This window comes from Natator depressus, chromosome 5, assembly GCF_965152275.1.
Source record: "Natator depressus isolate rNatDep1 chromosome 5, rNatDep2.hap1, whole genome shotgun sequence".
NCBI lineage: Eukaryota > Metazoa > Chordata > Testudines > Cheloniidae > Natator > Natator depressus.
Window position 1 is genome coordinate 60391383 of NC_134238.1, and position 27815 is coordinate 60419197.

Sequence of the window (27815 nt, forward strand, 5' to 3'; positions counted from 1 at the left end):
CCTCCGCGACGGCAGCGCGAGGGAGAGCGGCGGTTGAAGGAATAAGCGGTGCGGCTGCGCGAAGTAGGCCACCTGTGCGCCTGCGCGCAGGCGCCCAGTAACCTGAACTGCCAGAACAAAGAGAGGGAAAGAGCGCGACGAGGGGCAGAGAATGCTCTAGAACGGACCGCGATTCCTTGCCCGGAGCGCGCGGCGGTTTCGGGTTCTGCGGCCGAGCGGCTTTTCGCTGCCCCGAGGACCCTGCCACGCAGCAGCGTGTTGGGAGCACGCAGGTAAAATAGGGGACGCGGGAGAGCCGGGGCGAAGTGCTTGGGCTCAGCTCGCTGAGTCGCCGGTGCTCGGGCGCCTCTCGCAGAAGGGGACGGGGACTGAAGGATTTAAGGCGCAGGCGGGGAAAGTTCGGCTGCCTGGCAGCTCCGGTTTGACGCGGGCCGCGTCGCCTTGGCCCAGGCTTTGCCGAAGCCCCTGTGGCAGCCTCGCCGCGCCGCTTGCCCCTGAGGCTTCGGGCAGAGGCTTCAGGCTGGCCTGTCGGGTGCGCTGGATGGCTAGGGCCCTAGAGGCGCTGTGTGGGGAAGGGCTGTAGCCTAGGAGCCCACCTCCTGCTTTAACCATGCCCAGGCTGCTGGCTCAGGACCTCACCCTTCTCCTGAGCTGACAGCGCCCCTGGCCCCTATAATCTGGGCCAGCCTTGTGAAGAGTTTCTGTCTCTGGCATTGCTGTTGCTCTGGTGTGGGGTTTGGTTTTTTTTTTTTGGGGGGGGGGGGGTTGAGGTAGGGCTGTTTTGCCCAGCGTACTAAAACAGTCTCGGGTTTTTTGTGTATGTGTTTAACAAAGGTGGGAGGTGCACCAGACCCGACTCCGCTCTGCTGGGCTTTTCAGTGGTGTGATTCCATTGATGTGCATGGAGTTTCTCCTGGTTTACAGAGCTTTAACTCATGATGCTATTTCAGTTCTCCAGCTCTAGTGTTCAAAATATTGACATGCAGTTGGGGACATTTATGTCAATCCTTGTCTGAAGCGAGGAAAGGCTGCCGCTTGGTTTATGACACATCCTATAGCTGAAGAACATTCCTGATGGCAGGCTCCCTAAAACCAAGCCTGATGTAAGCTTTTATTTTGTTTCATTAAGAAAAAGAGAGCCATGTTTAATAATAATTTAATAAATGTGTAATCTGAAATGCTTTCTTACTGCTTCTCTCTTTTAAATGTTTTGGAGAATCTTTACCTGTCAGCATTCCTTGCGCACCCAAAGCTCCCATTGACATCAGTGGAAGCTCTGTGTGCATAAAGAATGCCGGATCAGATAACCAGGAGAACTATCAGCTCTTCTGAATTCCTGTCGAATCACACACTAACCGAGTGCACCAAGCTCCGTCTTCTCTGCAGTAAAGAAGGCTAAAAGTCATATCTGAAAGACACAGGTAACACCAGCACCTCTAGGAAAATGAAGTCTTCATCCATGACTCAGCTGTACTTTCCTTTTCATCATCAAAACCCAGTATTTTCTCCTCATCAGCAACCAAGAACATCTGTCCCTGTTCATCTTTTTGTCTGACAGATTTCCAGTGGATACATCAGCAGAAATAATTTGAGACAATTTGATGATCTGTTGTTTAAATGTCACTGATATCAGATAGGTCATTGTTTTCTGACTTCTGTCAAAGACTGGCGCAGTGTTTTACAATTTCTTTCATCTGGCAGCTGTAACAAGTGTCTGGTGGTTGCAATGTTCATTGTTCGTGGCATACTCAATTCCTATAGCTGCAAAATACCAAACAGAGTGATCCCCTTTATAATTCTTTTTTCAGCTAAATACTCTGATTTATTGTTTGCTACTGTTGCCATACTGAATAGCTTGACATGACTGTGTGGCAGAGATGCCAAGTGTGTTTTTCAGTGTAAGGTTTCAGAGTAGCAGCCGTGTTCGTCTATCTGCAAAAAGAACAGGAGTACTTGTGGCACCTTAGAGACTAACACATTTATTTGAGCGTAAGCTTTCGTGGGCTACTGCCTACAGTGTAAGGCATTGATTAGTATGAAGCAGGTATTTTCTCAGTTTGAGTTTTATATAATACACAATCTCAGTACCGCTGAAGAAATTGGGTTTTGGATTTAACAAGGTAGACAGTTTCCATCCTACTTAAATAACTTTTTCAAAACTAAACATAAAATTTTTCTTCTTATTGTCAAACCGGCATTAAAATAGAACAATGTCTAGTGCAAAGGGTCTCTGAATGCTGTGGCATAACCAATATGAAACAGATTTAAATCACACATCGAGGTAACATTTCATTACTTTTTAGTATGATGATATTGTCCCCAATAGGGTTAGAAACACCACCTGTGATTATAAACATTATTTTCAAATACATTCATAGTACATGGACTTAAATGCTTTTTGAACTTTCAGATTGCTAGTATGAAAATGTGGTTGGAGGCTTCCTTTAAAAAGGATGCAATAAATATTAGTTTTGATTTATGCATTTTTCCTTAAAACACTGTAAAAATAATCCAAACCTTCTGTATGCTGATTGCATTTATCAATATACTTTCAGAAGATTCATTTAATGTGTAATATATTGCATCCCTTCCATGAGAACTTGGAGAACAATGGTATTGTACAGAAAACCGGATTATTCTCTAAACAGTGAGAACAATCCTGCACTTTGAGGGGTATGTACTAGAGCTAGTAAGATTTTGCATCTCTAGTTTAGGATATTAATGTAGTGTACCTCATTTGCTATGATAGCTGCTAATTTACCATAGCAGAGCATGTAGTTGTGTAAAATGGATTTATCCTGTGCATAGTGCCTCAGTATTCAAGATTCCTGGTTTGAAATTTGTGTCCTCCTGGTAACTTTACATGGCATATGACATTTCTAACATTTAACTGGATCTGATAATGATAAATACATATTTAATCATAATACAGAATCTTTACAAAGGACTTCTGGACCTTTTGTGGCAGTTCAATCCGGTAATAGCAATGAGCTTGTTTAGCTCACTGCACATGAGCAATATGTATAAATCGAAATCTTTTTTTCTTGAACCTTTTCTGTGTGGACTCTTCTATGTCCTGCTAAAATCTTTGGGCCCAAGAGACACTACTGTATTATGTGGCTCCCATCACGCTGTAGGGTAGTGCAATATCTCTATGGCCTGAAATGAAAAATAAAAACACAAGAGAGAAGAGCCAGTTAAAAAGTATTTGATAATTGGTAGACAAAGTTCAGGTCTAGTATATGACCCACAAGGATTAAATTCAGCATCTGTGGTTTGCAAAGTTCAGATTTCTACTATGTATATATTTGTGTGTGGGGTTTTTTGTTTTGTTTTGCTTTAAATGGAAGCCTTGAGCAATGTTCTGCCCAGTCTTGCATGCCCATGTTAATAGGAAATGGTCAGTTACATTACAGAAAGAGGAGCTAATTTGTCATCCTATAACGGGTTGGCAACCTTTCAGAAGTGGTGTGCCGAGTCTTCATTTATTCACTCTAATTTAAGGTTTCGCATGCCAGTAATACATTTGAATGTTTTTAGGAAGTCTCTTTCTATAAGTCTGTAATATATAACTAAACTATTGTTGTATGTAAAGTAAATAAGGTTTTTAAAATGCAGAGCCCCCAGACCCGGTGGCCAGGACCCGTACAGCGTGAGTGCCACTGAAAATCCGCTCGCGTGCCGCCTTTAGCACACGTGCCATAGGTTGCCTACCCCTGTCCTATAAGGAGGAGGAAGGTTTGTGTAAGATGAGTAGGGGTCAGTCTTCAGCAGAATTTAGTGACAGGCAGTCTGAGATTTCTGACTTGGGGAACAGATGACTTGCTGTGCAGGAAAAGTACCTGTTTAGCTTAGTGGAATACTGGAGATAGACTTCTCCATAGTTAAAGTTCTTGCCACTCTTGAATAGGTGGGAGTGGAAGGAAATGTTATGGCTTTCCAGGTGAAGATCTAAAGGCCCAAACCTCTGTGTAGGGACATGGAGAGGGTGTGTATACCATTATTCCAGCCCACGGGGCAGAATCTGTTAGACCTACGCACGTGGTGGGGAAGGAGAGATTCTGTTAGAGTCAGCCCCAGCCAAGTTCCTTACACAAAGTTTAATTACCCAGGCTTTGTCCGGAAAGGAGTGAATTTTTCCCTTAAATGAGATTATTAAAATGCGTGTATGTAAATAAGTTGTGTTTATACAAAACCACTGTTTCATTGATTTCATATGTTAGATCATAAGTACGTGTTTGAGGAAACCTAAACAACCAGGATGTGTGAATATTATTTACAATATTAAAATTTTAATGAATCTTTTGTGACAGATCATTGGGTAGCCCACACCTGTAGAAAAACCCATGTAATGGGATCGCAGAGGAAAACTCAGGAAAGATTCCCTTAAACATTTTCTGCTATATTGTTTCATTGGGTGCTGGAACTTGTTCCCCCCCGCAGGGCTTACCGCAATCAATGAATCTCCAAGTGTCTGTAGGAGATTAGGGCAGTGTCCAAAGCTCTGAGTCTCTATAGCAGGGATGGGCAAACTTTTTGGCCCAAGGGCCACATCGGCATCTTGAAACTGTATGGAGGTCCAGGTAGGGAAGGCTGTGCCTCCCCAAACAGCCTGGCTACTGCCCCCCCTCAGAACCCCTGACCCATCGAACCCCCCCCCCCCCCCAGCTCCTTGTCCTCTGACCGCCCCCTTCTGGGACCCCCTCAGCCCCATCCAACCACTTCCTGTCCCCTGACTGCTCCCCAGGACCCCCTGCCCCTTACCCAGCCCCCCCCCCCCCCTTACTATGCTGCTCAGAGCAGCAGGAGCTCGCAGTGGGGCCGGAGCCAGCCATGCTGCCTGTGCTGCCCAGCAAGAGTGGCGGCCCAGAGTGCTGGTGGCACAGTGTGCTGAAGCTGTGGGGGAGAGGCTGTGAGCTAGCCTCCCCGGCCGGGAGCTCAAGGGCCGGGCAGGACCATCCCGCGGGCCATGGTTTGCCCACCTCTGCTCTATAGCAACTCTCTTTTATGACAGTTCTCCCCCAGACCCTGGCAGTGTTGTTGTCTTGAAGTTGTACTGCCAGGGAATTCCTCAGCTGTGCTTGCACAAGGAAGTCACCTTGAAGGAGGCAGCCCAATGCATAATGACCTCCATGGAAAAGATAATACAGACAAAATGTAATATATTTTGCTTGTAATCTCTACCCTTTCTGGGAGAGGGGAGTGGACAATGAGAGTTCCCTCTGGTCATCCTGCTCTAGACCATCCAGTTCCTTCTCCATCCCTTTTCAAACCCAGGACCCAGTGCTCAAAAATGACTGAGCTGCACTGTTTAAGCAGAATGGAGAAAATCTTCACAGCCCACATGCCAAACAAGACTTCAGGTCAATTAAATTCACCCTTTTGGGGGTGTACTTTATTCACACAACCTGTCACAGTCTCAAACCCAGTCATCCTCTGGGGTTCTGGTTCATTCATATTACAGTTATCTTTCCTCAGGGTTATTCTCATAGTCATCCATTTTCAGAGTTCTTGGTTATTCACAGTTCATGCTTCTAAATGTATGGTTACAGGAAACATTCCACTCAAACATCCTCCCCAAACTTGGTCCTACTGTAGTCTAGTATGTTGCAAACCCCAGCTCTTCTGTTCAGACCTTCAGTCTCCAAAGGCTACTTTTACTTACTTTTATGTAAGTGGATTAATGGACACAGTCGAAGCATTGTTTTGGCACTAACTCACTTGACTTTTTATCCAGCATCACTCACTACTAATGAATGGTGTATTAGGTGACATTGCCAACCACTTTGAGGGCCAAGTGAGAAATGTGGTGCATTTTTAAATTCTCTCCCTTGAGAAGAACTGCCAAGAAAGGGCAACGAGACTTCAAAGAGGAAACTACATCAGTGGTCTTTCAGCTTCCTAAGCCAAAGTTAATTGCAGTGGGGGAAACTGGGAAGTGGGACAAAAGAGAGGAAATTTTTGAGAAAACTACCATTTGGTCTCTTGCTGTAAAAGTCTAATATTTATAGTTTATAAAAGCTATTAAAATAGGAGGAAAGATTTTTAGAATTTATTTCATTGCTATAATAGGTACTAAATATTTTTTGGTGTTTCATATATGTTAGGGCTTGATCTTGTGCCTCTGGAAGTCATTGGCAATGCTCCCATTGACTTCAGTGCAGAGGGTCAGACACTGAAGTTTATAAAAATGGTCCAGCCAATCAGTATGGATATTCACAATTGACTGGTATGAAACATATGTAGTGATATTTATATTTAGTATCTCATATACAGTTTTCTGTTTTTTACTAATTTTGCATTAGTGTTTTTTAAATAATCCAGATTCTGCAGTGGGAGCGTTTTTGTTGATGATTCCATTGGTTATTTTATGAATGATCATGTTTGAGTGATTCCACATAATTTGATGTTTTTTCTTTGGATTTACATTAGCCAAACTGAGTGGAGAATTTCCTCCTATAACCAGTTTTATATTTACTTTATTATTTACACTCTCACACCAACTTCCCCCCCCCCCCCCCACTCCCCCATGTGTTTAGACCATAATATGTGCAGTGCTATTTGGTAGAAACCATTTCATTTTAGACTGAATCTAATTGGCAAAAATATGCCTCTTCACACAGGTAAAATATTGCATCTTTTTATTAGACCTAAAAATTGGCCCTTTGAAAATGGGGTTTAACAGCACGTTAGCACTGAAACACACTTTTAGATTTTCTATAGCTATCAGCCAACTGTTAAAAATACTTTTATACAAGTAAAAGGTTTGAATTGCTTAAGTAGAAAGATTCAGCCTTTCATACTTCATTTTTTCTTTTTGCAGCCTTTCCTTAGCGGGAGCTACCCTCATTTATCTTCTCTTACTTGGGTAGGATCTTCATAGTTCAGAAGGCTGTCTTCATACAGATTGGATGGCAGTGAGCTCATATATTTGTTTGTTCCCCCCCCTCCCCCCCCCCCACGCTGCCACAGAAGAACACCATGTAATCAGCTCCCTTCCATGCAGTCGAATGTGCTGTTGCTGAAGAGCCTTTGTCTTTGCTGACCTGGCCCCATTATGTTGGTTCTGCAGAAATGTCAAGTCTCTCCATTGTATGAATTATGCCCTTGGGTAGGGTTGGCGTAAGGAGACGGGCTGAGCCTGGGGCTGCCTACTGCTGAGGATATTTGCTGACTTCACCTACAACAGAAGCAGATTAATAGCAAGGGCTTGTCCTACTACTGTCACATGCAGTTACATTCATTGACTTGCAGGGGCTGAAGGACTGAACAGGAGGTTAGAGCATTGAAAACACACCAAAGCCGCTGAATATGTGACAGGAATCGTTGAGGTTACGTCTGTGAAGCTACATGTGGAAATGGACAAATAAAAAGCCAAACAAGCTGGTGATTTATAAAGCACTCCTTTCCACTTCTGCTATTGGATTTGAGATCATATATGTAACTCACTGTTGACTCCTGGGGTGTTTAGTCTAGTGAAAGAAGAGGCTAGAGAAGGATTAATATTCTTGTTTTGATATGAAAGTATATTCTTAGCCCCCCCCCCCCCCATTCTCCCCTCTTCACCAGTCTTCGCTAACAGTACTTCTTGTTGTTTTTAGGTCTGTTCATGTTGTAGCCTTTGGAAATGAGAGAGATGGATTTTCTGAAGACAGTCAGCAATCAAGTCTGATCTGGACCTATCTTGGGAGAAGTGCTCTCATTTCAGCGACTGAAAGCAGTTTGCTGCTGAACTCTGCAAACCATGTTGGAAATCCTGTGTTTACTGAATATCAAGCCTGTGTGTTTGGAAATGTCAGACTGGTGGTACATGACTGTCCCCTTTGGGTAAGCGACTAGTCTGAAACTATGTTCTGCAATCAACATTGTAGCCACTCCTAATTCAGTCCAAATACAGTGGGGGTATTTAAATGATTTTGATGGTCTTAGCTCTTTAGTGGTATTTTAACCAGTCAAAATATTAATTTAAAAAGATTGGAAGTTTACTTCTAATGTTAAAATACAACCACCAAAACAAATACTGACAGTCTCTTGGAGGAACAGGAGTAAAAGACCCTCATGAGCAAGGTCCCAATCTATTGCACCTATATGGAGGTAGTATTTTTCAACTCTGTTCAGTGAAAACTGCATGAAAATAATCCAAAAGAAAACACAAATGTTTTGTGAAGCTTGAAAATCACTCTTGATCAGAATGTTTTGCTACAACAGTTCTTTGAAAATTATTGATTTAAATTTTATGATTGGTCCGTTCTAAGGTACAGTATATGGACTCATTTTCATTTCTAGTGGTTCCTGTTTAATATACTGAATGAGCAAGTGTAGAAAATAAGCTCCTAAATCAGAAAGCGTTAAAAAAATTGATAGTTTTATAAATTTAGCTTTTGTTAGCAGTTTTTTTTCCATTATGTGCAATAATGGACTAATTTCTCTGTTTTTGTGAGATTGTGAGAAAATCTGCACCCTCCTCTATTTTTGTGATTATTTCAGAGCACTATTTATTTTATTTTTTTTAATTGTTTAAATGTTTGTTCCATCTGGTGAGTTCATTAGTTTCAATTTAATAATATTATATGGGGCCTGATACTGCGTTCCTTGCACACCCAAAACTTCTGTTGGAGTCTACAGGAGTTTTGAGTGTCAGAAATCCATGATGAAGCATTGGTAGCTTAAGACCTGGGTTAGTCAGCATTCTGTTCTCTAGTGGTAGCCTGTGTTTTTGATCAATCATTTTGCTTTAATCAAAAAATTCAGATGAAAGAGGATCCAAGTCTGAAAGTCTCTCACCCTTATATGTGTAGTCCTGTTGACTTCAGTGGGACCAGACCTGTGAGTAAGTGCTGCTCAACATAAATAAATGTTGCAGAATTGAACCCTTAATTAAGAGGCTGTAGGAGATTAGTAGGATAAATTGGGAGGCGGGTTGGTGGGTAGATGGAGAATGGTATAAGAAGAACATCCTATTGCCTGGCTTGCAGAGAGCGGTCACACATTCAGGAATTTGTTTTAGTTTTATAATCATGTGAATTTTTTGGATGTCTTAATACAACCAAAACTTGAATTCTGAAGACCTTAGGATCACAGTGACTGAACAGCAGTGGCAGCTTATATTGTTGTCACTCACTTCATGCTTCTGGGAATGCTACCAGTGTAACTTCTGCTCTAGTCTTTCCCAGCTGGGGCAGGTGAGAGGTTTCTTAGGGCATGTCTTCACTAGCAATGTTAAAGCGGCAGCGCTTTAATGCGGCCGTGTAGTCACGGCACCATCGCTGGGAGAGAGCTCTTCCAGCGCTCTAAAAAAATCCATCTCCACGAGGGCAGTAGCTACCAGCGCTGGGAGCACGGTCTATACTGCCACTTTACAGTGCTGAAACTTGCAGCGCTCAGAGGTGTGGTTTGTTTGTTTGTTTGTTTGTTTGTTTTTTCACACCCCGAGTGAGAAAGTTGCAGTGCTGTGAAGTGCCAGTATAGACAAGCTCTTTGTGAAGTGTGGAGAACAGTAGTATGAGCATTTTTTGCTTACGCTTGAGGCTGTCTCTGGTTATTTGTGGTTTTTTCAAGGATGGATCCCTTGGGGACTTCTTTCTTCTGCAGGCTGAAGGTTCTAGGTGTATTTGGTGACACTGCCACTTCAATGCCACATGTCTATGGTGGTTGAGAGTTTGCAGTTACTCCTGCTGGTGGCTGGAGATTTGGCAGATTTAGTGAGTGAACAGTTCTAAAGAATCTGCTCACATGCCTTTATGACTAAGACTAGACATTGAGACTAAGACTAGACTAGACATTGTCAGGCATAAGACAGATGGTTGACATTTGTGATTTGTTCAACTGGTCTTGTCTGCCACATGTCTTATCTCAGTGGCCTGGAGAGATTGTAAATGGCTGTGCTAACTATTAGCTGATGTTTAATGTATGGTTGTCACTAATAAGACTGCAGCCATCTGTAGTTTCTTTGTGGAAAATGCACCTGATCTTGTCTATATTAGTGAATATCTACTTTAATGTTACAGCAAAAAAGAAAAGGAGGACTTGTGGCACCTTAGAGACTAACACATTTATTTGAGCATAAGCTTTCATGAGCTACAGCCCACTTCATCGGGTTGCATCCAATGAAGTGAGCTGTAGCTCATGAAAGCTTATGCTCAAATAAATGTGTTAGTCTCTAAGGTGCCACAAGTCCTCCTTTTCTTTTTCCGGGTACAGACTAACACGGCTGCTACTCTGAAACCTTTAATGTTACAGCTGTGTCTGTATTAGCTCTGTGGCATCTGAATATGCAGTCCAGCATAATTTAGAGAAAAGGGGTTGGCTGTGTGTTTTGTGACTGATCTCAGGTGTGAGACACCTCGTCTCCATATTCAACTGCATTTATCCTAAATGATCCACAGCTGTGCGGGTAAATTGTTGAACAAAAATAAATGTGGGATTCTGGTGCCAACTTATAGGAAGTTTTCCTTGCACAAGATTATTGCAGAACTCTGCATGATTGCCGGTCTCTAGTTGGGATGGCCAAGAACTGGAATGTCAATAGTGTTGCTACCTAAGGTGGGCGAGAGGTGCATGTGAGGAACTATATAGGAGTTTATACAAATATATGCCAATGCTATATTTAGGTCAAGTCAGTGCTAATAGTTTCACTTACTTGAACATAGCAGTTAATTCACAAACTAATTTAACAATTTTAAAACCAAATATATATTTGAGGTTATCAAAATACATTCCAGTTAGAATTAAAGCAGTCACAACTGTATGTTGTAGAGATTTTTCTCTTTCATCTGTTCCTACCTCTTAACTTCTGTTTTCTCTTGTTGCCTTTTCTCTCCTTCCTTCCCTTTTATTACTTTTCTCTCCATTTTCAATTCTGTGATTCCCACAACCTCCCTTCACAGATCATACTGCTTCTTTTTCCTTTCCATTCCTTCTGAGCCCTCTGTTCTGCCCTTTTCTATCTTTCTTCCCTCCCTCCACCTCAGGGATGAGCAACTAGTGCAGAGGTGGGCAAGCTATGGCCCACAGGCCGGGACCGTCCTGCCCCGCCCTTGAGCTCCCTGTCCCGCAGCTTCAGCACACCGCGCCCCCAGCGCTCTGGCCCACCGCTCTTACTGAGCAGCACTGGTGGCGTGGCTGGCTCCAGCCGGGCAGCTGCAAGCTGCTGCAGCTCTGAGCAGCATGGTAAGGGGGCAGGGAGCGGGGAGGTTGGATAAGGGGCAGGGGATCCCGGGGGGCGGTTGAATGGGGCAGAGGTTTATCCAGGGGCAGTCAGGGGACGGGAAATGGGGGTTGGATAGGGGTGGGAGTCCCAGGGGGCCTGGTGGCGGTGTGGATAGGGGTCGAGGCAGTCAGGGGACAGGGAGCAGGGGGGTGGGATCCTGGGGGTAGTTAGGGGTTGGGGTCCCGGGAGGAGGTGGTCAGAGGGCAGGGAGGGTTGATGGGTCGGAGGTTCTGAGGGGAGCAGTCAGGATGTGGCGGGCCAGGCTGTTTGGGGAGGCACAGCCTTCCCTACCCGGCCCTCCATACAGTTTTGCAACGCTGATGTGGCCCTCAGGCCAAAATGTTTGCCCACCCCTGAACTAGTGGCTTGGGGAACATTCCTGGCCTGCCAGATCATTTTATTTGTCCTGCCCATAGGTGGGGTCACAGCCTGAGAAATTTTTTTTTTCTTTTTTCAATTGAGCTGGGTCGCTGAGGGGCATGTCTTTTAGTAAAGTTTCTGCTACCTCAGACCACTTTGCTTCCCCATCAGCACAGGCACTGATTCAGCCCACACCACCCAGCTCCAGTTATTGCCTCCTCGGTGGCTGGCTGAGTGGGAGGTAAGAAACACAGGTTCTGGCCAGGCCCCTCTCCCCCCACAAAGCAGTGGGTGGATGAGGGTAGGGTTCACCTCGATCAACAGAGAGAAAGTAACTAGAGCTAGGTGGCATGGGATGGAGCCATAGTCTGCGACTCTGGGAATTGGAGTGAAGCCCAGGATTGGGAGCAGGAGCCCATGCTCTGGGTTGCAATGCCTGTGTCAGGGTTCACTCTGAACTCTGGGGTACAGGTGTGGGGACCCGCATGAAAGATCCCCTAAGCTTATTTCTACCAGCTTAAGTTGAAGACTTCCCCAAGGCACAACTCCTTCCTTGTCCTTGGATGGTACTGCTGCCACCAGCAAGTGAGCTAGACAAAGATTCAGGAAAAGGACCACTTGGAGTTACTGTTTCCCCAAAATATCCCACCAAGCCCCTTCACACCCTTTCCTGGGGAGGCTTGAGAATCCTATACCAACCAAATAGGTAAACAGGGTGAGCACAGACCAGACCCTTAGGTTTTTAGGACACTAAAAACCCATAAGGTTCTTAAAAACAGAACTTTAAAGAAAAAAGGTAAAAGAAGCACCTCTATAAAATCAGGATGAAAGGTAATTTTACAGGGTAATAAGATTTAAAACAAAGAGGATTCCCCTCTAGGCAAAACTTCAAAGTTACAAAAAACAGGAATAAACCTCCCTTTTAGCATAGGGAAAATAATCTAATGCATTTCCTTGCTTTACTTACAATTTTTTGTAATGTAGATTCTTATTTCTGGTAGGGTTTTAGGAGAGGTGTGTGGGGTTTTTTTTTTTTTTTTTTTCTGCCTTGGTCCTCTCTGTCCCAGAGAGAACAACAAAAGGCACAAAAACAAAACAGATTTGAAAGGATCTTCTTCCCTTATTGGTCCTTTTGGTCAGGTGCCAACCAGGTTATTTGAGCTTCTTAACCCCTTACAGGTAAAGGAGGGATTTTATGGTACCCTTACCTGTATGTTTATGACAGCCTGTCATTGGTCCAACCATGTATCGGTCACTCACGCTGGAGCAGGGCTCTGCCCCACACCCCTTGGCTCTGGTTACTGCTTTCCCAGTGGCTCCCCTCTTGTAACTGACCTGACCATGTGTATATCTGGCTTTGATTTGCCATGCTGCTCGTGGGCCCTTCTGAACAGGTTTTGAATGGGCCAGGGTAACGTGCAGCCAGCTTTCACACCTGGGGCCAAAGAAGGGATCCCATGTGAAGCTGTGGCCAAAGACAATGTGTCTCAATGCTGACAGCCACCCTCTGATCATATTTGATGGTCGTTTGAGGGCTCTGAACTTTGCTGATGAGACTGCCACACATTTGGCTTGGCAAGCTCTTCGTCTGATAAGAACATAATTGGCTTCCAGCTCCCACAATATGATTGTGCCCAGCCCCGTTGTCCGCTTGGCTGAGGGGCAGGGAGCATTTCTGCCAGTGAGGAGACAATAACCAGAGCTGGGTGGCACAGTGGCAGATCTCCTTCCCTTTTGACATGAAAGAGAATGGCCAGGCAGTGGAGAAAAAACATTAAGAATGTTTTACTTTGTTGTTTTCATTTATTAATCCCATGCTCTTCAGCACATTGAAAAAAGGTTAGTGAAAGATTTGTGTGTAAACTGTTGGGTTTTGGGGTGTGGTTTTTGTTTTGGTTTTTTTTTGGTTTTTTTTTAATTTGAAGGTTGTGCTCTAAAGGGTTTTTATATTTTAAGAACGCTTTGGTTTTTACACTGTTAATACACAATTAATTGTATGTTTACACGTATCCTGTAGCAAACGTTTCGGATTTATAAGATATGTAGGTTCTTTTAATTTAAAAAAAAAAAAAAAAAGTATGGCCTGCCGAAGAGTTTTAGTGGATTTTGTGGCCCTCCGCTACCTTAAAGTTGCCCATCCTTGCCTTATTTTCTGCTCCTTGCTTTCCTTCCTCCTTTGCTTTGTGGCTTATTTCATCCCTGGCTTTGTTTGGTTCCAGCTTCCTGTGGTTCTCTGGTTTCCTCTCCTGCCTGATACTGTTTAGAGTGTTGGGAGATCTTCTTTGCTGCTCTCATATTGCTGGGACCACTTTTGAAGTTCTCCAGCTGAGTGATCCTTAGGCTAACTGTGAGATTAAACTGGTTGGTACATAAGATTGGAAATAGGATATGAGAACTATTCCCCTGTTCTCAGTAGATTGTCACCCTGGATACTAATCTCTGAAGAGAGGGCATGGATAGATAAAATGTCATATAGACAACTGCCCGCTTATTCACCTAGAGATGACCCTTATAGGTCACCAATGAAGAACATTGGTGCAGAAGCTCATTATGCTGCTGCCTACGCTGTTTGGTTTTTTGGGGGGTGGGGGAGGGAAGGGGGGGGAAGGGAGTGGAGATAAAACAGACTTCCCTCTTCAGACAGGCAATCTAGAATCCTTTAGCTTACTACTAAAAATGAAATAAAAGAATAGATTGCCAATCAAAAGCAACACTGCAAAACAGGTATTGGCAGTATAGGACACTACAGACAGGAGAACAGGAATCTTGAACAGCCATCTGAACAGGAATTCTGATTAGCTCCTCTGTCTTAAGAGGAAAGTGTTGCAAACGGTGTTCGAGACTACTATGGCCCAACTGCTCTCCGCTTCTCTGGTCTCAGTGCTTGTCTACATGGGGACACTCCGGAAGGTTAAAGCAAAGGGATACTTAGGGTTTGTCTACAGTTACGGCACTGTAGTGGCACAGCTGCACTGTTGCAGCTGTGCTGCTGTAGAGCTTAGTGAAGACACTACCTCTGCCGCTGAGAGCGCGTCTCCCATCAACTTAGGTAATTCACCTCCCCAACAGGTGGTAGCTATGTCGACAGGAGAAGCTCTCCTGTTGACATTGTGCTGTCTACACTAGGGGTTAGGTCAATATAACTACATTGCTTAGGGGTGTGGAAAATCTACACCTCTGAGCGATGTTATATTGACTTAAGCTTGTAGAATAGACCAGGGCTCAGGAAAAGTAAGGTGAATTAACTAAAACAGTGAAGTTAATATGCACAAGTTAAAGCACGTCTAACCCTTCAAGGTAGACGTTCTCATTCAGAAGTAAAATGGCCTTAGTTCTCTATAGCATGGTAAACAAAGGCCACTTTACCTCTGAATGAGAGCATCCACACAGGATTTAATGTTTTAATTTATGCATGTTTACTTTGCAGCTTTAGTTAATTCTCCTTAATTTTCCTGAGTGTCCCTGTGTAGATAGGCCTTCAGAGAAGAGGTTTTCTTTAGCTGTAATTAATTAGAATCATGAAACAACTTCAGTGTGTAAACCTTGTTATGATAAGTGTCAGTGATAAATCAGTAACCATAGTTACTTCTTGTAACCAGAACTAGAGATCATATGTACAGTTATTATATAGTCTATAAACAGCAAACTCTTAATAGGTAGCTTGTTAGTCAATACACCAGAATCTTTTGTGCAGGCTTTTTAATAGAAATATACAGTGTAAATTTTTAAAATTTGCCTTGAAAGTTCTATGAGTACACAGCAAAGTGTTTGTGTATCCACCCAAAAAGATCCTACAGTACTTTAACAATATCATAGAAATTACTGCATACTTTTACAATTGAAGCTGATGGCACTGCTTTATTTCCTTAGTAATACAATTTTGAAGCTAAATGATTTAAAGAGCAACGTATGTTTCTGCATGCAGTGCTTATTAAAAATACTGTGAGTTTGAACTGCTGTTCTTTCTTAGGATTTGAGGCATTCATAAGCTTACTATTAGTGCAAAAATTGTTTCCCAGACAAGAAAATTATACAGAGAAATTACAAAACACAAACCCACTCTTCTATTTGTTGCATCTCGTCGGTTCAAAAACATAATTTATCTATTTTTTTGTGTGCAAGAGTATTTGTATAGACACTCTCTTGCCTATAAATAATAATAATAATAAAAAAGACTTTTGATGCATTTTTTTTCCCCTCTGTAGGACATTTTTGACAGTGACTGGTACACCTCTCAAAATCTTATTGGAGGAGCTGATATCATTGTGATTAAATACTCTGTAAATGACAAATCTTCATTTCAAGAAGTAAAGGACAGTTATGTTCCAATGATAAAAAGAGCATTAAATCATTGTTCAATTCCAGTCATAATTTCCGCTGTTGGCTCAAGAAAAAGCGGTATGTATTAAATCTCCTATTATAAACAGCTGAAATATTACCTTGAAGTTAGATGTTGGGTAAATCACAATGAAGTCTGATTACATTTTCAGTCCAGTCATGGTAAAAAGTTTTTGTTTTCTTCAGAGTTTGTCATATTGACAAAAAGATGTGTTGTGTTAAGGTGCTGTAGATTGACACTGATTAATTTTAATATCAATATTATGCGTTTTTAAATTGTTGTTGAATAAAGACAATGAAAATTAATAATATGCTTTGATCTCTCTCAAATAACTCTTCTGCATGGCTCATCATCTGCAGGAATTGAACCAGGAGCTCTGGATCTGCTTTTGGAGCTAAAAGTCTGTTAGCTTGGAGGGACTAAGAACTACAGTGTGTTACGATGCATGACACTGGGACAGGAGGGCTAACCCCTCTGACTACAAAGTGGGGAGAGATTAAGACTGTACTCAAGATCTTGTGGAGCCTCTAGACATCAGTTTTGATTTAAACACATAACTGTAGTGTGCTCTATATTCCAGAGCAGTGGTTCTCAACCTATTTACCATTGTGGACTGCATATGCAGCTCTCTGTGTTATGTGGGCCACATCCACACTCATATATAAAAATACCTGTACATCTTCTTTTCTTTTTTTTTTTTTTTTTTAAAGTTTTTAGTATTTGTTATATGACAGCCATATAATGCAGAGACAGGATGCCCTGTCCAGGGCAGAATGCCCTCCCCTCCCCAGGGATGGCCCCCCTCGAGCATTCAGTCCTCCACTGCCCCAGATAAACCCAGCCCTTCACCTAGGGATTGCCCTCCAGACCCTCCCCCATCCAGGGACTGTGCCCCAATATCTAGCCCCACATCCAGGGACTGCCACCAGTCCCCCAACCTAGAGTCTCTCCCCCATGCACTGGCCACACACCCTGTCAAGGTTCCTCCCCCACTCTGAACTCTAGGGTACAGATGTGGGGACCTGCATGAAAAACCTCCTAAGCTTATCTTTACCAGCTTGGGTCAAAACTTCCCCAAGGTACAAAATATTCCACCCTTTTGTCCTTGGATTGGCCGCTACCACCACCAAACAAATACTGGTTACTGGGGAAGAGCTGTTTGGACACGTCTTTCCCCCCAAAATACTTCCCAAAACCTTGCACCCCACTTCCTGGACAAGGTTTGGTAAAAAGCCTCACCAATTTGCCTAGGTGACTACAGACCCAGACCCTTGGATCTTAAGAACGATGAACAATCCTCCCAACACTTGCACCCCCCCTTTCCAGGGAAATGTTGGATAAAAAGCCTTACCAATTTGCATAGGTGACCACAGACCCAAACCCTTGGATCTGAGAACAATGAAAAAGCATTCAGTTTTCTTACAAAAAGACTTTTAATAGAAATAGAAGTAAATAGAAATAAAAAAAAAAAAAAACCTGTAAAATCAGGATGGTAAATACCTTACAGGGTAATTAGATTCAAAACATAGAGAACCCCTCTAGGCAAAAACCTTAAGTTACAAAAAAGATACACAGACAGAAATAGTTATTCTATTCAGCACAATTCTTTTCTCAGCCATTTAAAGAAATCATAATCTAACACGTACCTAGCTAGATTACTTACTAAAAGTTCTAAGGATTCATTCCTGGTCTATCCCCGGCAAAGACAGAATATAGACAGACACACAGACCCTTTGTTTCTCTCCCTCCTCCCAGCTTTTGAAAGTATCTTGTCTCCTCATTGGTCATTTTGGTCAGGTGCCAGCGAGGTTACCTTTAGCTTCTTAACCCTTTACAGGTGAGAGGAGATTTCCTCTGGCCAGGAGGGATTTTAAAGGGGTTTACCCTTCCCTTTATATTTATGACACACCCCTCCCTGCATCCCTGCACCCCCTCAAGTCCCCTCCCCCCCGCATACCCACTGGTCTCCTGCCTCTTCAGGTGGCTCAGCTGTGCAGCCCATGCTGCCTGTCTGCTGCCGCGGACCTAGTACCGGGGAGCCTGCTCCAGCCAGGGTCACTGGACCTGCGAGTGTGTGGGATAAGGTGGGTGCCAAGCACCCTGGTCTCTTGCTAATGCCTCTGGGCCAAATGGTGTGCTGCCCCATTTTTGCACCCTCCTGCCTTGCCCTAGTTATGGCCCTGAGGATGTCACATGGGCCGCAGCTGTGTGCTGATTGGGCCGCAGGTTGAGAATCACTGTTTCAGAGTTCCCATGTACCAATATAAAAAGAATAAAAACTAGTATAGTGTTTAAAAAGGGAAAAAAGGCACATTGGGTACCAGAATAATTTAAGTAAAATAATTTTAAAATAATACAGAATATTTCACTGTGATTAAAAATTGCAGTCATGGTGTGTAAACTTCTCAAAATTCTCAAACTAAGCAGAATTAAATGTGGCCTGTACTGGACTGGGAGACCTCCAGTGATCACACGTTACTGCGTTTGTTATGTGTGGTACTGTGTTGGTTGTGCCTACGCTAGGAAAATTTCTTTTCTTTTGGCTTTTTAAAATTTGCTTGATGTTGATAGTTTGGTGTTTTTCATTCTTTATTCTATACTTCTTCCAAGCATTGTGGTATTGCTGATTTTTTTTTTTTTTAATACACTTTAAAAGTCAGACCAGGACTTATTAAAGAAATCTGCATCTGTTTTACTTAGGGCAGCATTTTAAATTTGACATGGTATGAATTAAAAATAAGGGATATATGAATTGGGTATTCTCGGAGGCAGATCGTATAAGCAGATTTCTATCCAATGTCAATACTGTTTAAACAATCAAACCAAAAGAACTTTATTTTATAATATAACTTCTGTGGAGATATTACCCAAGTAGGCCTTGGCAAAATTGAATGTATCTCTCTTCAGTGAACCAAAAAGAGCTGCTATTCTGTATTTGAAACCTTATGAACAGTTTTGTAGTTCATTGACATGGCAAAACATGAGAGCTTGAGTAATGTAGGTGGATGATAAATCTTCCAGTTGTTCCAGAGTAACAGCCATGTTAGTCTGTATTCACAAAAAGAAAAGGAGTACTTGTGGCACCTTAGAGACTAACCAATTTATTTGAGCATAAGCTTTCGTGAGCTACAGCTCACTTCGTCGGATGCATCCGATGAATTGAGCTGTAGCTCACGAAAGCTTATGCTCAGATAAATTGGTTAGTCTCTAAGGTGCCACAAGTACTCCTTTTCTTCTTCCAGTTGTTGTCCGATTTATGATGAAGTGAGGGTTAATTTAACTAACTATATGTTTGGCTAAGCCAATTCTTTTACTTTTTACTTTTTCCTATAAATTTGTTTCATAACATATGCATCACTTCAAATGACTCTGAACCTTTGTAGCTTTTTTTTCTTCTTGATAGTGAAAATAAGCTTTGGAAATAATTTTATTGGGAGAGTAGGCAATATTTTGCTAAGTTTAGGCTTGGATCCTGTACTGTGATCTGTTTGAGCAGACTGCTGTGCCACACAGAGCCTCTCTGATGTTAGTAGGCCCTACTTATAGAGCCCTACTAACTTCAGAGGGGCTCTGTGTAGACACAGCTGTCTGCTCAAACAGATCACAATACAGAACTGGGACTCAAATAGGTATGGAGCAAAAAAAATTGTTGGCGTAATTTGCTTCTTGCTGAGCTGGTTGGACAGTGTTTGGGTTGTGAGATGTATACATTATGAAAGAACATGTTTATAGATGGACAGAAGTTTTTTCTATTGTCTGTTAAAGCGAAGCCACCGTGACTAATGCAAAAATAATTGTTCCTTCCTCAATTAACCAGTGGTTCCAGGGAAATGCAAGGTTCTAGGCACAGATTGCATATAAAGTACAAGGTTCTGAACCAGGGGGGCAAACTTTTTGGCCTGAGGGTCGCATCGGGTTTCGGAAATTGTATGAAGGGAGTGGTTAGGGGAGGCTGTGCCTCCCCAAACAGCCAGGCATGGCCCGGCCTCTACCCCATTTCCCCCCCCCCCCCCCCCCCCCGACTCCCTGTCCCCAGCCACCCCATCCAACCCCCCCTCCTTCCTGACTGGCCCCCGGGACCCCTGCCCCCATTCAACCCCCCATTCCCTGCCCTCTGACCACCCCCAAACTCCCCTCTCTATTCAACCCCCGCTCCCTGCCCCCTTACTGTGCTGCCTGGAGCACCGGTGGCTGGCGGCGCTACAGCCGCACTGCCTGGCTGGAGCCTGCCATGCCACCGCGCAGCACAGAGCACCGGGTCAGGCTGGGCTCTGCAGTTGCGCTGCCCCAGGAGATCCTAGCCCCGCTGCCCCGGGGTGGCAGGTTTGTAGAAATTTTGATGGTGCCCAAACTCTGCCCCCACCTGCCTAAGGCTCTGGGAGGGAGTTTGGGTGGGGGGAGGAGGTCTGGGGTGCAGGCTGTGAGAAGGAGTTTGGGTGCAGAAGGGGTGAGAGGTTGGGCTCTGGGAGGGAGTTTGGGTGGGGAGAGGGGGTCTGGGGTGCAGGCTCTGAGATGGAGTTGGGGTGCTGGGTTCAGGCTCTGGGCTGGGGCAGGGGGTGGTGGTGCTGGAGGGGGTGAGCGGTGCAGGCTCTGGGATGGAGTTTGGATGTAGGCTCTGGGCTGGGGCAAGGGGTGGGAGGTGCAGGAGGGGGTGAGGGCTCTGGGAAGGAGTTTGGGGGAAGGAGAGGGTGTGTGGGAAGGGGGTGGAGGTGCAGGTTCTGGGATGGAGTTTGGGTGCGGGCTCCCGGCTGGGGCAGGGGGTGAGGGGTGCGGGCTCTGGGAGAGAGGGGGTGCAGAGGGAGGGGGTGCAGGGATAAGGGCTGTGGGGTGTGGCTGGGGATGAAGAGTGCAGGGGTGTGGGCTCAGGACTAGGGCAGAGGGTTGGGGTGTGGGAGGGGGCACAGGGCTAGGGCAGAGGGGTGGGGTGAGGGCTGTGGGGTGGGGCTGGGGATGAGGGGTTCATGATGCAGGAGGAGGCTCGGGGCAGAGGGTTAGGGCGCGGGGAGATGAGGGCTGGGGATGAGGGGTTTGGGGTGTGGGAGGGGCTCAGGGCTAGGGCAGAGACTAGGGGTAAGCGGGGGTGAGGGCTCTGGCTGGGGGTGCAGGATCTGGTGTGGGGTGGGGCTGAGGCATTTGGGGTGCAGGCAGGCTGCCCCGGGGCTGGGGCCAGAGAGGAGGACTCCCCCCAGTCCTCTCCCCACCGGCAGCAGTGAGCTCTGGGGGGAAGGCCCCTCTTCTCCGCCCCAGCAGCACACTCACCACTGTCACTGCACGTGCTCCTAGGGCCCCTCTCAGGTCCAGGAAGCCCCCTCACCTCCCCTGTGGTGGGGGGGGGGGAGGGGCTGCCATCACATGTGCGCCTCCTCCACTGCTGTTGCTCCTCACTGTAGCTTCATTGGGGGTGAGGGATGGGGCTGCCCCTTGCCCAGCATGGGGCAGGAGTGGTGTGCTGGTGGAGGGTCCCACCAGAAAAGGGAAGGGTCCGAGGCAGAAGGGCAGGGTCAGGGTCAGCCTGCCCTGCCACTAGGGCCCTGCGGCGGCAGTTGATGCCAGGAGCCTGCAGAGCAGAGTCAGCGTGGAGCTGCAGGGGAGAGGCAGGGATGGTCTGGGGGCCAGGGGACACTTGCAGGAGGTGCGGGGGTGAGAGGGTGGCAGGCAGGGCCGAGGACAGACCTGGCCCCAAAGATTGGTGGAGCCCGGGCCCTGAATATTGCTGAAGCTTGGGCACCATGGGCCCATACAACTTGCCGGCCCTGCTGTCGCCTAGAGCATTGTGCTGGCGGCGCTGTGAGCTGAGGCTGTAGGGGACGGGGAGTAGTAGAGGAGGGGCCAGGGGCTCAGGTGCCGGGCAGGAGGGTCCTGCGGACTGAATGTGGCCCACGGGCCGAAGTTTGCCCACCTCTGTTCTGAACAGACAGTCACACAGGACACAGTCCTGACTAACTATATAAACTTGCACAGGGAAGTAAAGGGACCATAAAGGTAATGCTCCCCCTTACCTCTTTGCACATGTTTCCTGCATCCCCGGTCACACTGCAGGGGACAGAACAGTCTCTATGGGGCTGCTGCTTCTCTCCCATATATAACTGAAATCATGTAATTACTTCCATAGCACATGGGGGCTAATTTAGATTTGCACAGGCATCTTTAATGCTGATGATTCCTATCTTTTCAGTGCTTGATTTCACAACCTTCACATTCTTTTAGTGTGGTGGTTTTTTGTTTTTGTTGTTGGGTTTTTTTATGTTAAATTCAGTCTGTATCAGATAGTTAATATTCTGACTTGCAAGAAAATGTTTGATTTCATAATGTACCAGTATTAGAGACACAAGGTGGGATAAAGAACATCTTTTATTGGAGCAACTTCTGTTGGTAAGAGAGAGAAGCTTTCAAAAGCTTTTCTGTCTCGCCAGCAAAGGTTGGTCTAATAAGATATTGCCCTACCCACCTTGTTTCTCTAATATCCTGGGACCGACACAGCTACAACAACACTGCATGTACCAGTATTAACTCTTTGATTTGTTGCTTACTATATACGTTCTTTAAGAAAAATGTTAATAAATTGGAGAGAGTCAAGGGGAGCAACAACAATTATAAAAAATTTAGAAAATGGGGGCTATGAGGAAAGGTTGAAAGAACTGGCTGGGCATGTTTAGTCTCAAGAAGAGAAGGTTGATGGGGAGTCATGCTAAACCGTCTTCACGTGTGTACAATTGTTATATAGAGGATGGTGATGGATTGTTTTCCATGCCCACCAAGAACAGGAGAAGCAGTAATCAGCTTAGTTTGCAGTAAGGGGGATTTAGGTTTCATGTTAGGAAAACTTTCTAACTACAAGAATAGTTAAGCACTGAAACAGGTTACATAGAGAGGTTGTGGAATCCCTGTCATTGGAGGTTTTTAAGAACAGGTTAGACAAACACCTCTCAGGTATGGTATAGGTATACTTACTCCTGCCTCAGCAAGGGGGATGGACTAGAATTGATCTCTTGAGGTCCTTTCCAGCCCTACATTCTGTGATTCTATGATATAATGTATATCTTTACTAGTATTTACAAGCCAATGTGTAGTGGACTATTTAATTAAAATGTCTTCTATAAATCTTTTGTTTTCTCAGAAGTACCTTGTACTTGTCCACTGTGCACTTCAGACAGAGGGAGCTGTGTTACTGCTTCTGAAGGGATTCAACTCGCTAAAGAGCTAGGAGCTACTTACCTTGAATTGCACAGTCTCAGTGATTTCTATATAGGAAAATATTTTGGAGGAGTGGTAAGTGAGAAACTGTACTAAGCATGAAGATTTTATCTTTGCTCTGCTATCTCTCTAAAGCCAAATTTTGGCTTTAATTTAAAACAGTGTGTACCATGTAAATGAGAATTGGATAACTGGGACAGTGACTCTGGGGGCCTTATCTACACACAACTTTTTTATCTAAAATTTTCCACTGGTGGTGCATCTTCCCCAGTTTTAGCAATATTGGGAGTACTAGAACTCCCTCTGTTGCAATCAACTTCAGGAAGTTTTTTGACAAACTCAAAGAACAGATCTTTTTCCTAGTCATATAATCTACTGTCCTGTCATTTTAATAATATGCTCCAAATTACTCAAGATGCTTAGGTGGGATGTTTGGTGTTAATTGCTCCATTGCTTACAGTTGTGTTCTACTTGTAAATGAGCATGTTATTGTGTTTGAATTTTAATATATGCCTGAAATTTTTTTGTTTTCAGTCTTTAAACAGTTTAGAGTCTCCAGCAGTCTGTCCAGTCAGTTAAAATAAAGTTAAGCTCATTTCTTTTGCCTGAAAATGCAAAACAAGGGGAAGGAGAGTGATGAAAAAATAAGCCATGAACATTTTTATTACAAGTTAAATGTACATTTGTTGAGGCAAGGACTTTGGCCAGGTCTGCACTACAAAGTTTTGTCAGCATCGCTGTGTCTGTCAGGGTTGTGAAAAAAAACACATAGGTATGTGGTCATAAACCTAAGTGTAGATGAAGCTGTGCCACAGAAGAGTGCTTCTGTGAACGTAGCTAATTAGAGAGACAAGATGGGTTAGGTAATGTCTTTTATTGGACTGCTCGTGAGAGAGAAGCTTTCAAGCTTACACAGAGCTCTTCTTCAGGTCTAGGAAATGTACAAAGTGTAACAGCTAAATACAAAGTGGAAAATATTGATTAGAATAAATAGTCAACACACATTTGAAGGGACCATTCAAGGTGAAGTGGACTGTTAAGACCTCTCCAGTCATAGGGAAAAAATGGGTGGGTGTGGGGGGAAGGTTGGTGTTAACACCTTCAAAAGACAGGCCTGGGAGCTTAAATTCATAACTTTTGTATGCATAACTTTGCATACAAAAGATCATGGACTAGATAGAGACAATGAATTTTGGCTTGTTACAACAATCTGTAACCCATTTAAACCCTCCACCCATTTTCCCCGCCTCCCCTCTCCTCCTCCTTATGACTGGAGAGTTAACTGGGCACTTCATTTTGAATGGACCCTTGAAATGTGTGTAACTACTTTTGCTAAACAATCTGTTCTACCTTGTATTTAGCTGTGACGCTCCGTACATTTCCCAGACCTCAGTGTAAGCTTGAAATGTTGTCTCTTTCTCCAACAGAAGTTGGTCCAATAAAAGATCTGACCTCACTCACCTTGTCTCTTTAATATTCAGCAGGGACCAACACGGCTGCAACAGCACTACATACAGCACTGCTAATGTTCTTCAAGAAGGTGGTGTTACTATGCTGGCAGAACTCCTCCTACTGTCATCATGCTGCATCTGTGCTAGGAGGCTGTGCTGTTATAGCTGTACTGGCAAAGCATTTGTAATGTGGAAAAATACATTCTTTGTGTTTTTATATCCGTATAGGTAAAGTGGTACAGCCTCTCTCCCTGACTGTGGATGAGTTACACTGGTATTAAAGGTGCCTTAAAACTGTTTTCACAGTTGGGGTTGTACCAGTATAACTATTTAGGTTTTAAAAAAAAAAGTTCTTCTTTGAATGATGTCCCTTTGGGTGCTCCACTGTAGGTGTGTCAGTGTCCCCTGTCTGGGATTAGAGATCTTCATTAGCAATGCTGGTTGGACCACACGTGCGCACCTCCCCATCTTGCGCCGTGAGTGGCATGTGTACATACAGCACTGTGCAGTCCAACTGCCTCCCAGTTCCTTTTAAACTGCCTTTGGTCTGGGATGGAATCCGCAGCAGAGCCCACCTATCCTTTGAATTGTTAGATAGTGCCTTACCTGTTAGTTTTTAGTGTAGTTTACTAGTTAATACTTTCCTTTATCATCCTCTACCTTTATTTAAAAAAAAAAAGTTTCCTTCCTCTTACCCTCCCTGTTAGTTTATAGATTAACATTTTGTTTTTCTGTTTCCCGTCCTTCCTGATTGGGAAAGTGTCTCCCTCGTCCTTATGCTCAGATCTCCTGAGTTTAAGTGGTGTGTTTCCTGCCAGGAGGCCTTCCTGGTAAGGGACAGTCACCCACAGTGCATCCACTGCCAGGGAGAAGGACATGTCCCGCGGAAGTGTACCCATTGCTTCATCCTGACTGCCAGGGCCAGAAAAGATCAAGACATTTTGGCTGTGACTTCTCACGGAGTACAGCATTGTCCCACTGTCCCAGATGCTTCCGCTGCACGGTTCTCACACTCTGTTAGCTCATCCACTGATCCTCATTCGCCAAGTCATTCTAAGAGCACATCTTTTCCCCGTGCTGACAGGAAGAAACAAGCCCCCTCATTGCTCACTGCCTGCCAGAACACCTTTCCTGCAAGATCAGTTTCGGATATGAGATATAGCTCCAGAGACTGTCCGAGTACCTACAGTATCACAGCTAAACATATGTCTAAAGGCGCTAAACGAGCAGACCTGCAGGCATCGGCATCATCTCTCAGCACCAGAGACCGCAATGCAAGACCTTAAAAAATAGTGCTGACTGCCCCGACCAGATCAACTTTGTGTGTCATGGCACCAACGAAACCACTGGCACTGGCAGCTCTGTCAGTACTGACATCGCTTTCGGCACCAACAAAACATGCGGCACTGGCCATGCTCGTGTCACTGGTTCAGCCTCCAGCACTGAGCAAACCCTTGGCACTGAGCAAATCCTCGTCTCCATCTGCTGGCTGCTCAAGAGAATGCACCTTTCCCTCAGCATCGATTGCATCTGCTGATGGGGCTCTCTCCTCTCCAGGAGGTCAGATACCCCAAGGACCTACTTGTATCTGACCTGCCTGAGTCACAAGTACTCAGACATGAGCTCCCTCCACCTCTGTTCTCTTCTCTGGAGTCACAGCACTGCTCCCTTTCCCCTCCGAGGATGGCACCATCCTTCCCCCGTGAGAAAGAAGAGGAAGACTACACCTTCCCCCCCTCCCCCCCTTACATTTGGGACAGGGACAAAGCACATCATCTACACATCCTCACTATCCATGATGCCTAACCACCCCAGGACAACACCATGTGCCATTCCTGAGCCTCCTACAGAAACCCAGCCAGAGGTGGTGGAATGAGACTCCAGACCAGAGTCTATGGCAGCAGTTGTAAATCCAGTTCCTGGAACCCAGCCAGAACCAGCCCAAATATCGAACTGGTGGAGCAGTCAGTACCAGAGCCCGTGCTTGCAACCCCACCGGAGTCAGGGGAGCCAGCACCAAAGGATGCCACAGAACCTACACTGCAGCAGCAGCTAGACCGGCGCAAGAGGCTCAACTGGAGACTGAAATACCACCTAGTGCAACAGCGGAGAGCGGTTCACAATCAACGGAGACAACCCCATCACTTGCATTTTTCCAATGGGACTAAGCCCAAGTCCACAACCCAGCGAGGAACTAATGTCTCCAGCATCAAGGGAACAGTTCCAGGTAGAGCAGGAAGCGGATGGGAAACTCACAGGAGTTTTGGACGATGGCACAGAGCAACCCACCACCTCTCAGCTTTTCTAACAGGTCCAGGTTTGTTATAGAAGGAGGACTCTTATACAAGGAGACTCTTTCTGGTGGGCACAAGGAGAACTGGCATCCTCAGAGACAGTTGGTAGTTCCAGCTAAGTATAAGGAAAAGCTCTTGAGCTTAGCCCACGATCACCCTAGTGACCATGCTGGGGTGAACAGGACCAAGGACCGTGGGGAAGTCATTCCACTGGGAGGGAATGGGCAAGGATGTTTCTACCTCTATCCAGTCTTGTGAGGTGTGCCAGAGGGTAGGAAAGCCCCAAGACCAGGTCAAGGCCCCTCTCCAGCTACTCCCCATCATTGAGGTTCCATTTCAGCATGTAGCTGTGGATATTCTGGGTCCTTTCCCTAAGAAGAAACCCAGAGGAAAGCTGTAGATACTGACTTTCATGGATTTTGCCACCCAATGACTAGAAGCAGTAGCTCTAAGCAACAACATGGCTAAAAGCGTCAGCCAGGAATTGGCAGACATTTTTGCCAGGGTAGGTTAGCCCTCCAACATCCTTACAGATTTGGGAACTAACTTCCTGGCAGGGACCATGAAACGTCTTTGGGAAGCTCATGGGGTGAACCACTTGGTTGCCTCCCATTACCACCACCAAGCCCAGTTAGAGTCCAACCCTACTGGATGGCTCCTCAAGCCAAAACCGCAGTTGAAAGGGAGATCAAGGACATGTTACAGATGGGTGTAATCCTCCTCTCTGAGAGTGCATGGGCCTCTCCAGTGGTTCTGGTTCCCAAACCAGATGGGGAAATCAGCTTTTGTATGGACTACTGTAAGCTAAATGCTGTAACTAGGCTAGAAAACTATCCAATGCCATGCACAGATGAGCTGTTGGAGGAACTGGGACGTGCCCAGTTCATCTCCGCCTTAGACTTAACTAAGGGGTACTGGGAAGTGCCGCTAGATGATCCTGCCAAGGAAAGGTCAGCCTTCATCACCCA

General features: G+C 45.0%; 1 protein-coding gene across 2 annotated transcripts in view; it reads left to right on the forward strand.

The window, feature by feature from the left end:
• Positions 1-134: 134 nt before the first annotated feature.
• RHOBTB3 (Rho related BTB domain containing 3) overlaps positions 135-27815 on the forward strand; it is a 73680-nt gene continuing 45999 nt past the window's right edge. For both annotated transcript variants that reach the window (XM_074952869.1, XM_074952870.1), the window contains exons 1-5: positions 135-272; positions 951-1103; positions 7602-7827; positions 15775-15967; positions 23026-23177. In XM_074952869.1, coding sequence (XP_074808970.1) covers positions 1075-1103; positions 7602-7827; positions 15775-15967; positions 23026-23177 — 600 coding nt within the window. In that variant the 5' untranslated portion in view covers positions 135-272; positions 951-1074. The remainder of the gene's footprint in view (positions 273-950; positions 1104-7601; positions 7828-15774; positions 15968-23025; positions 23178-27815) is intronic.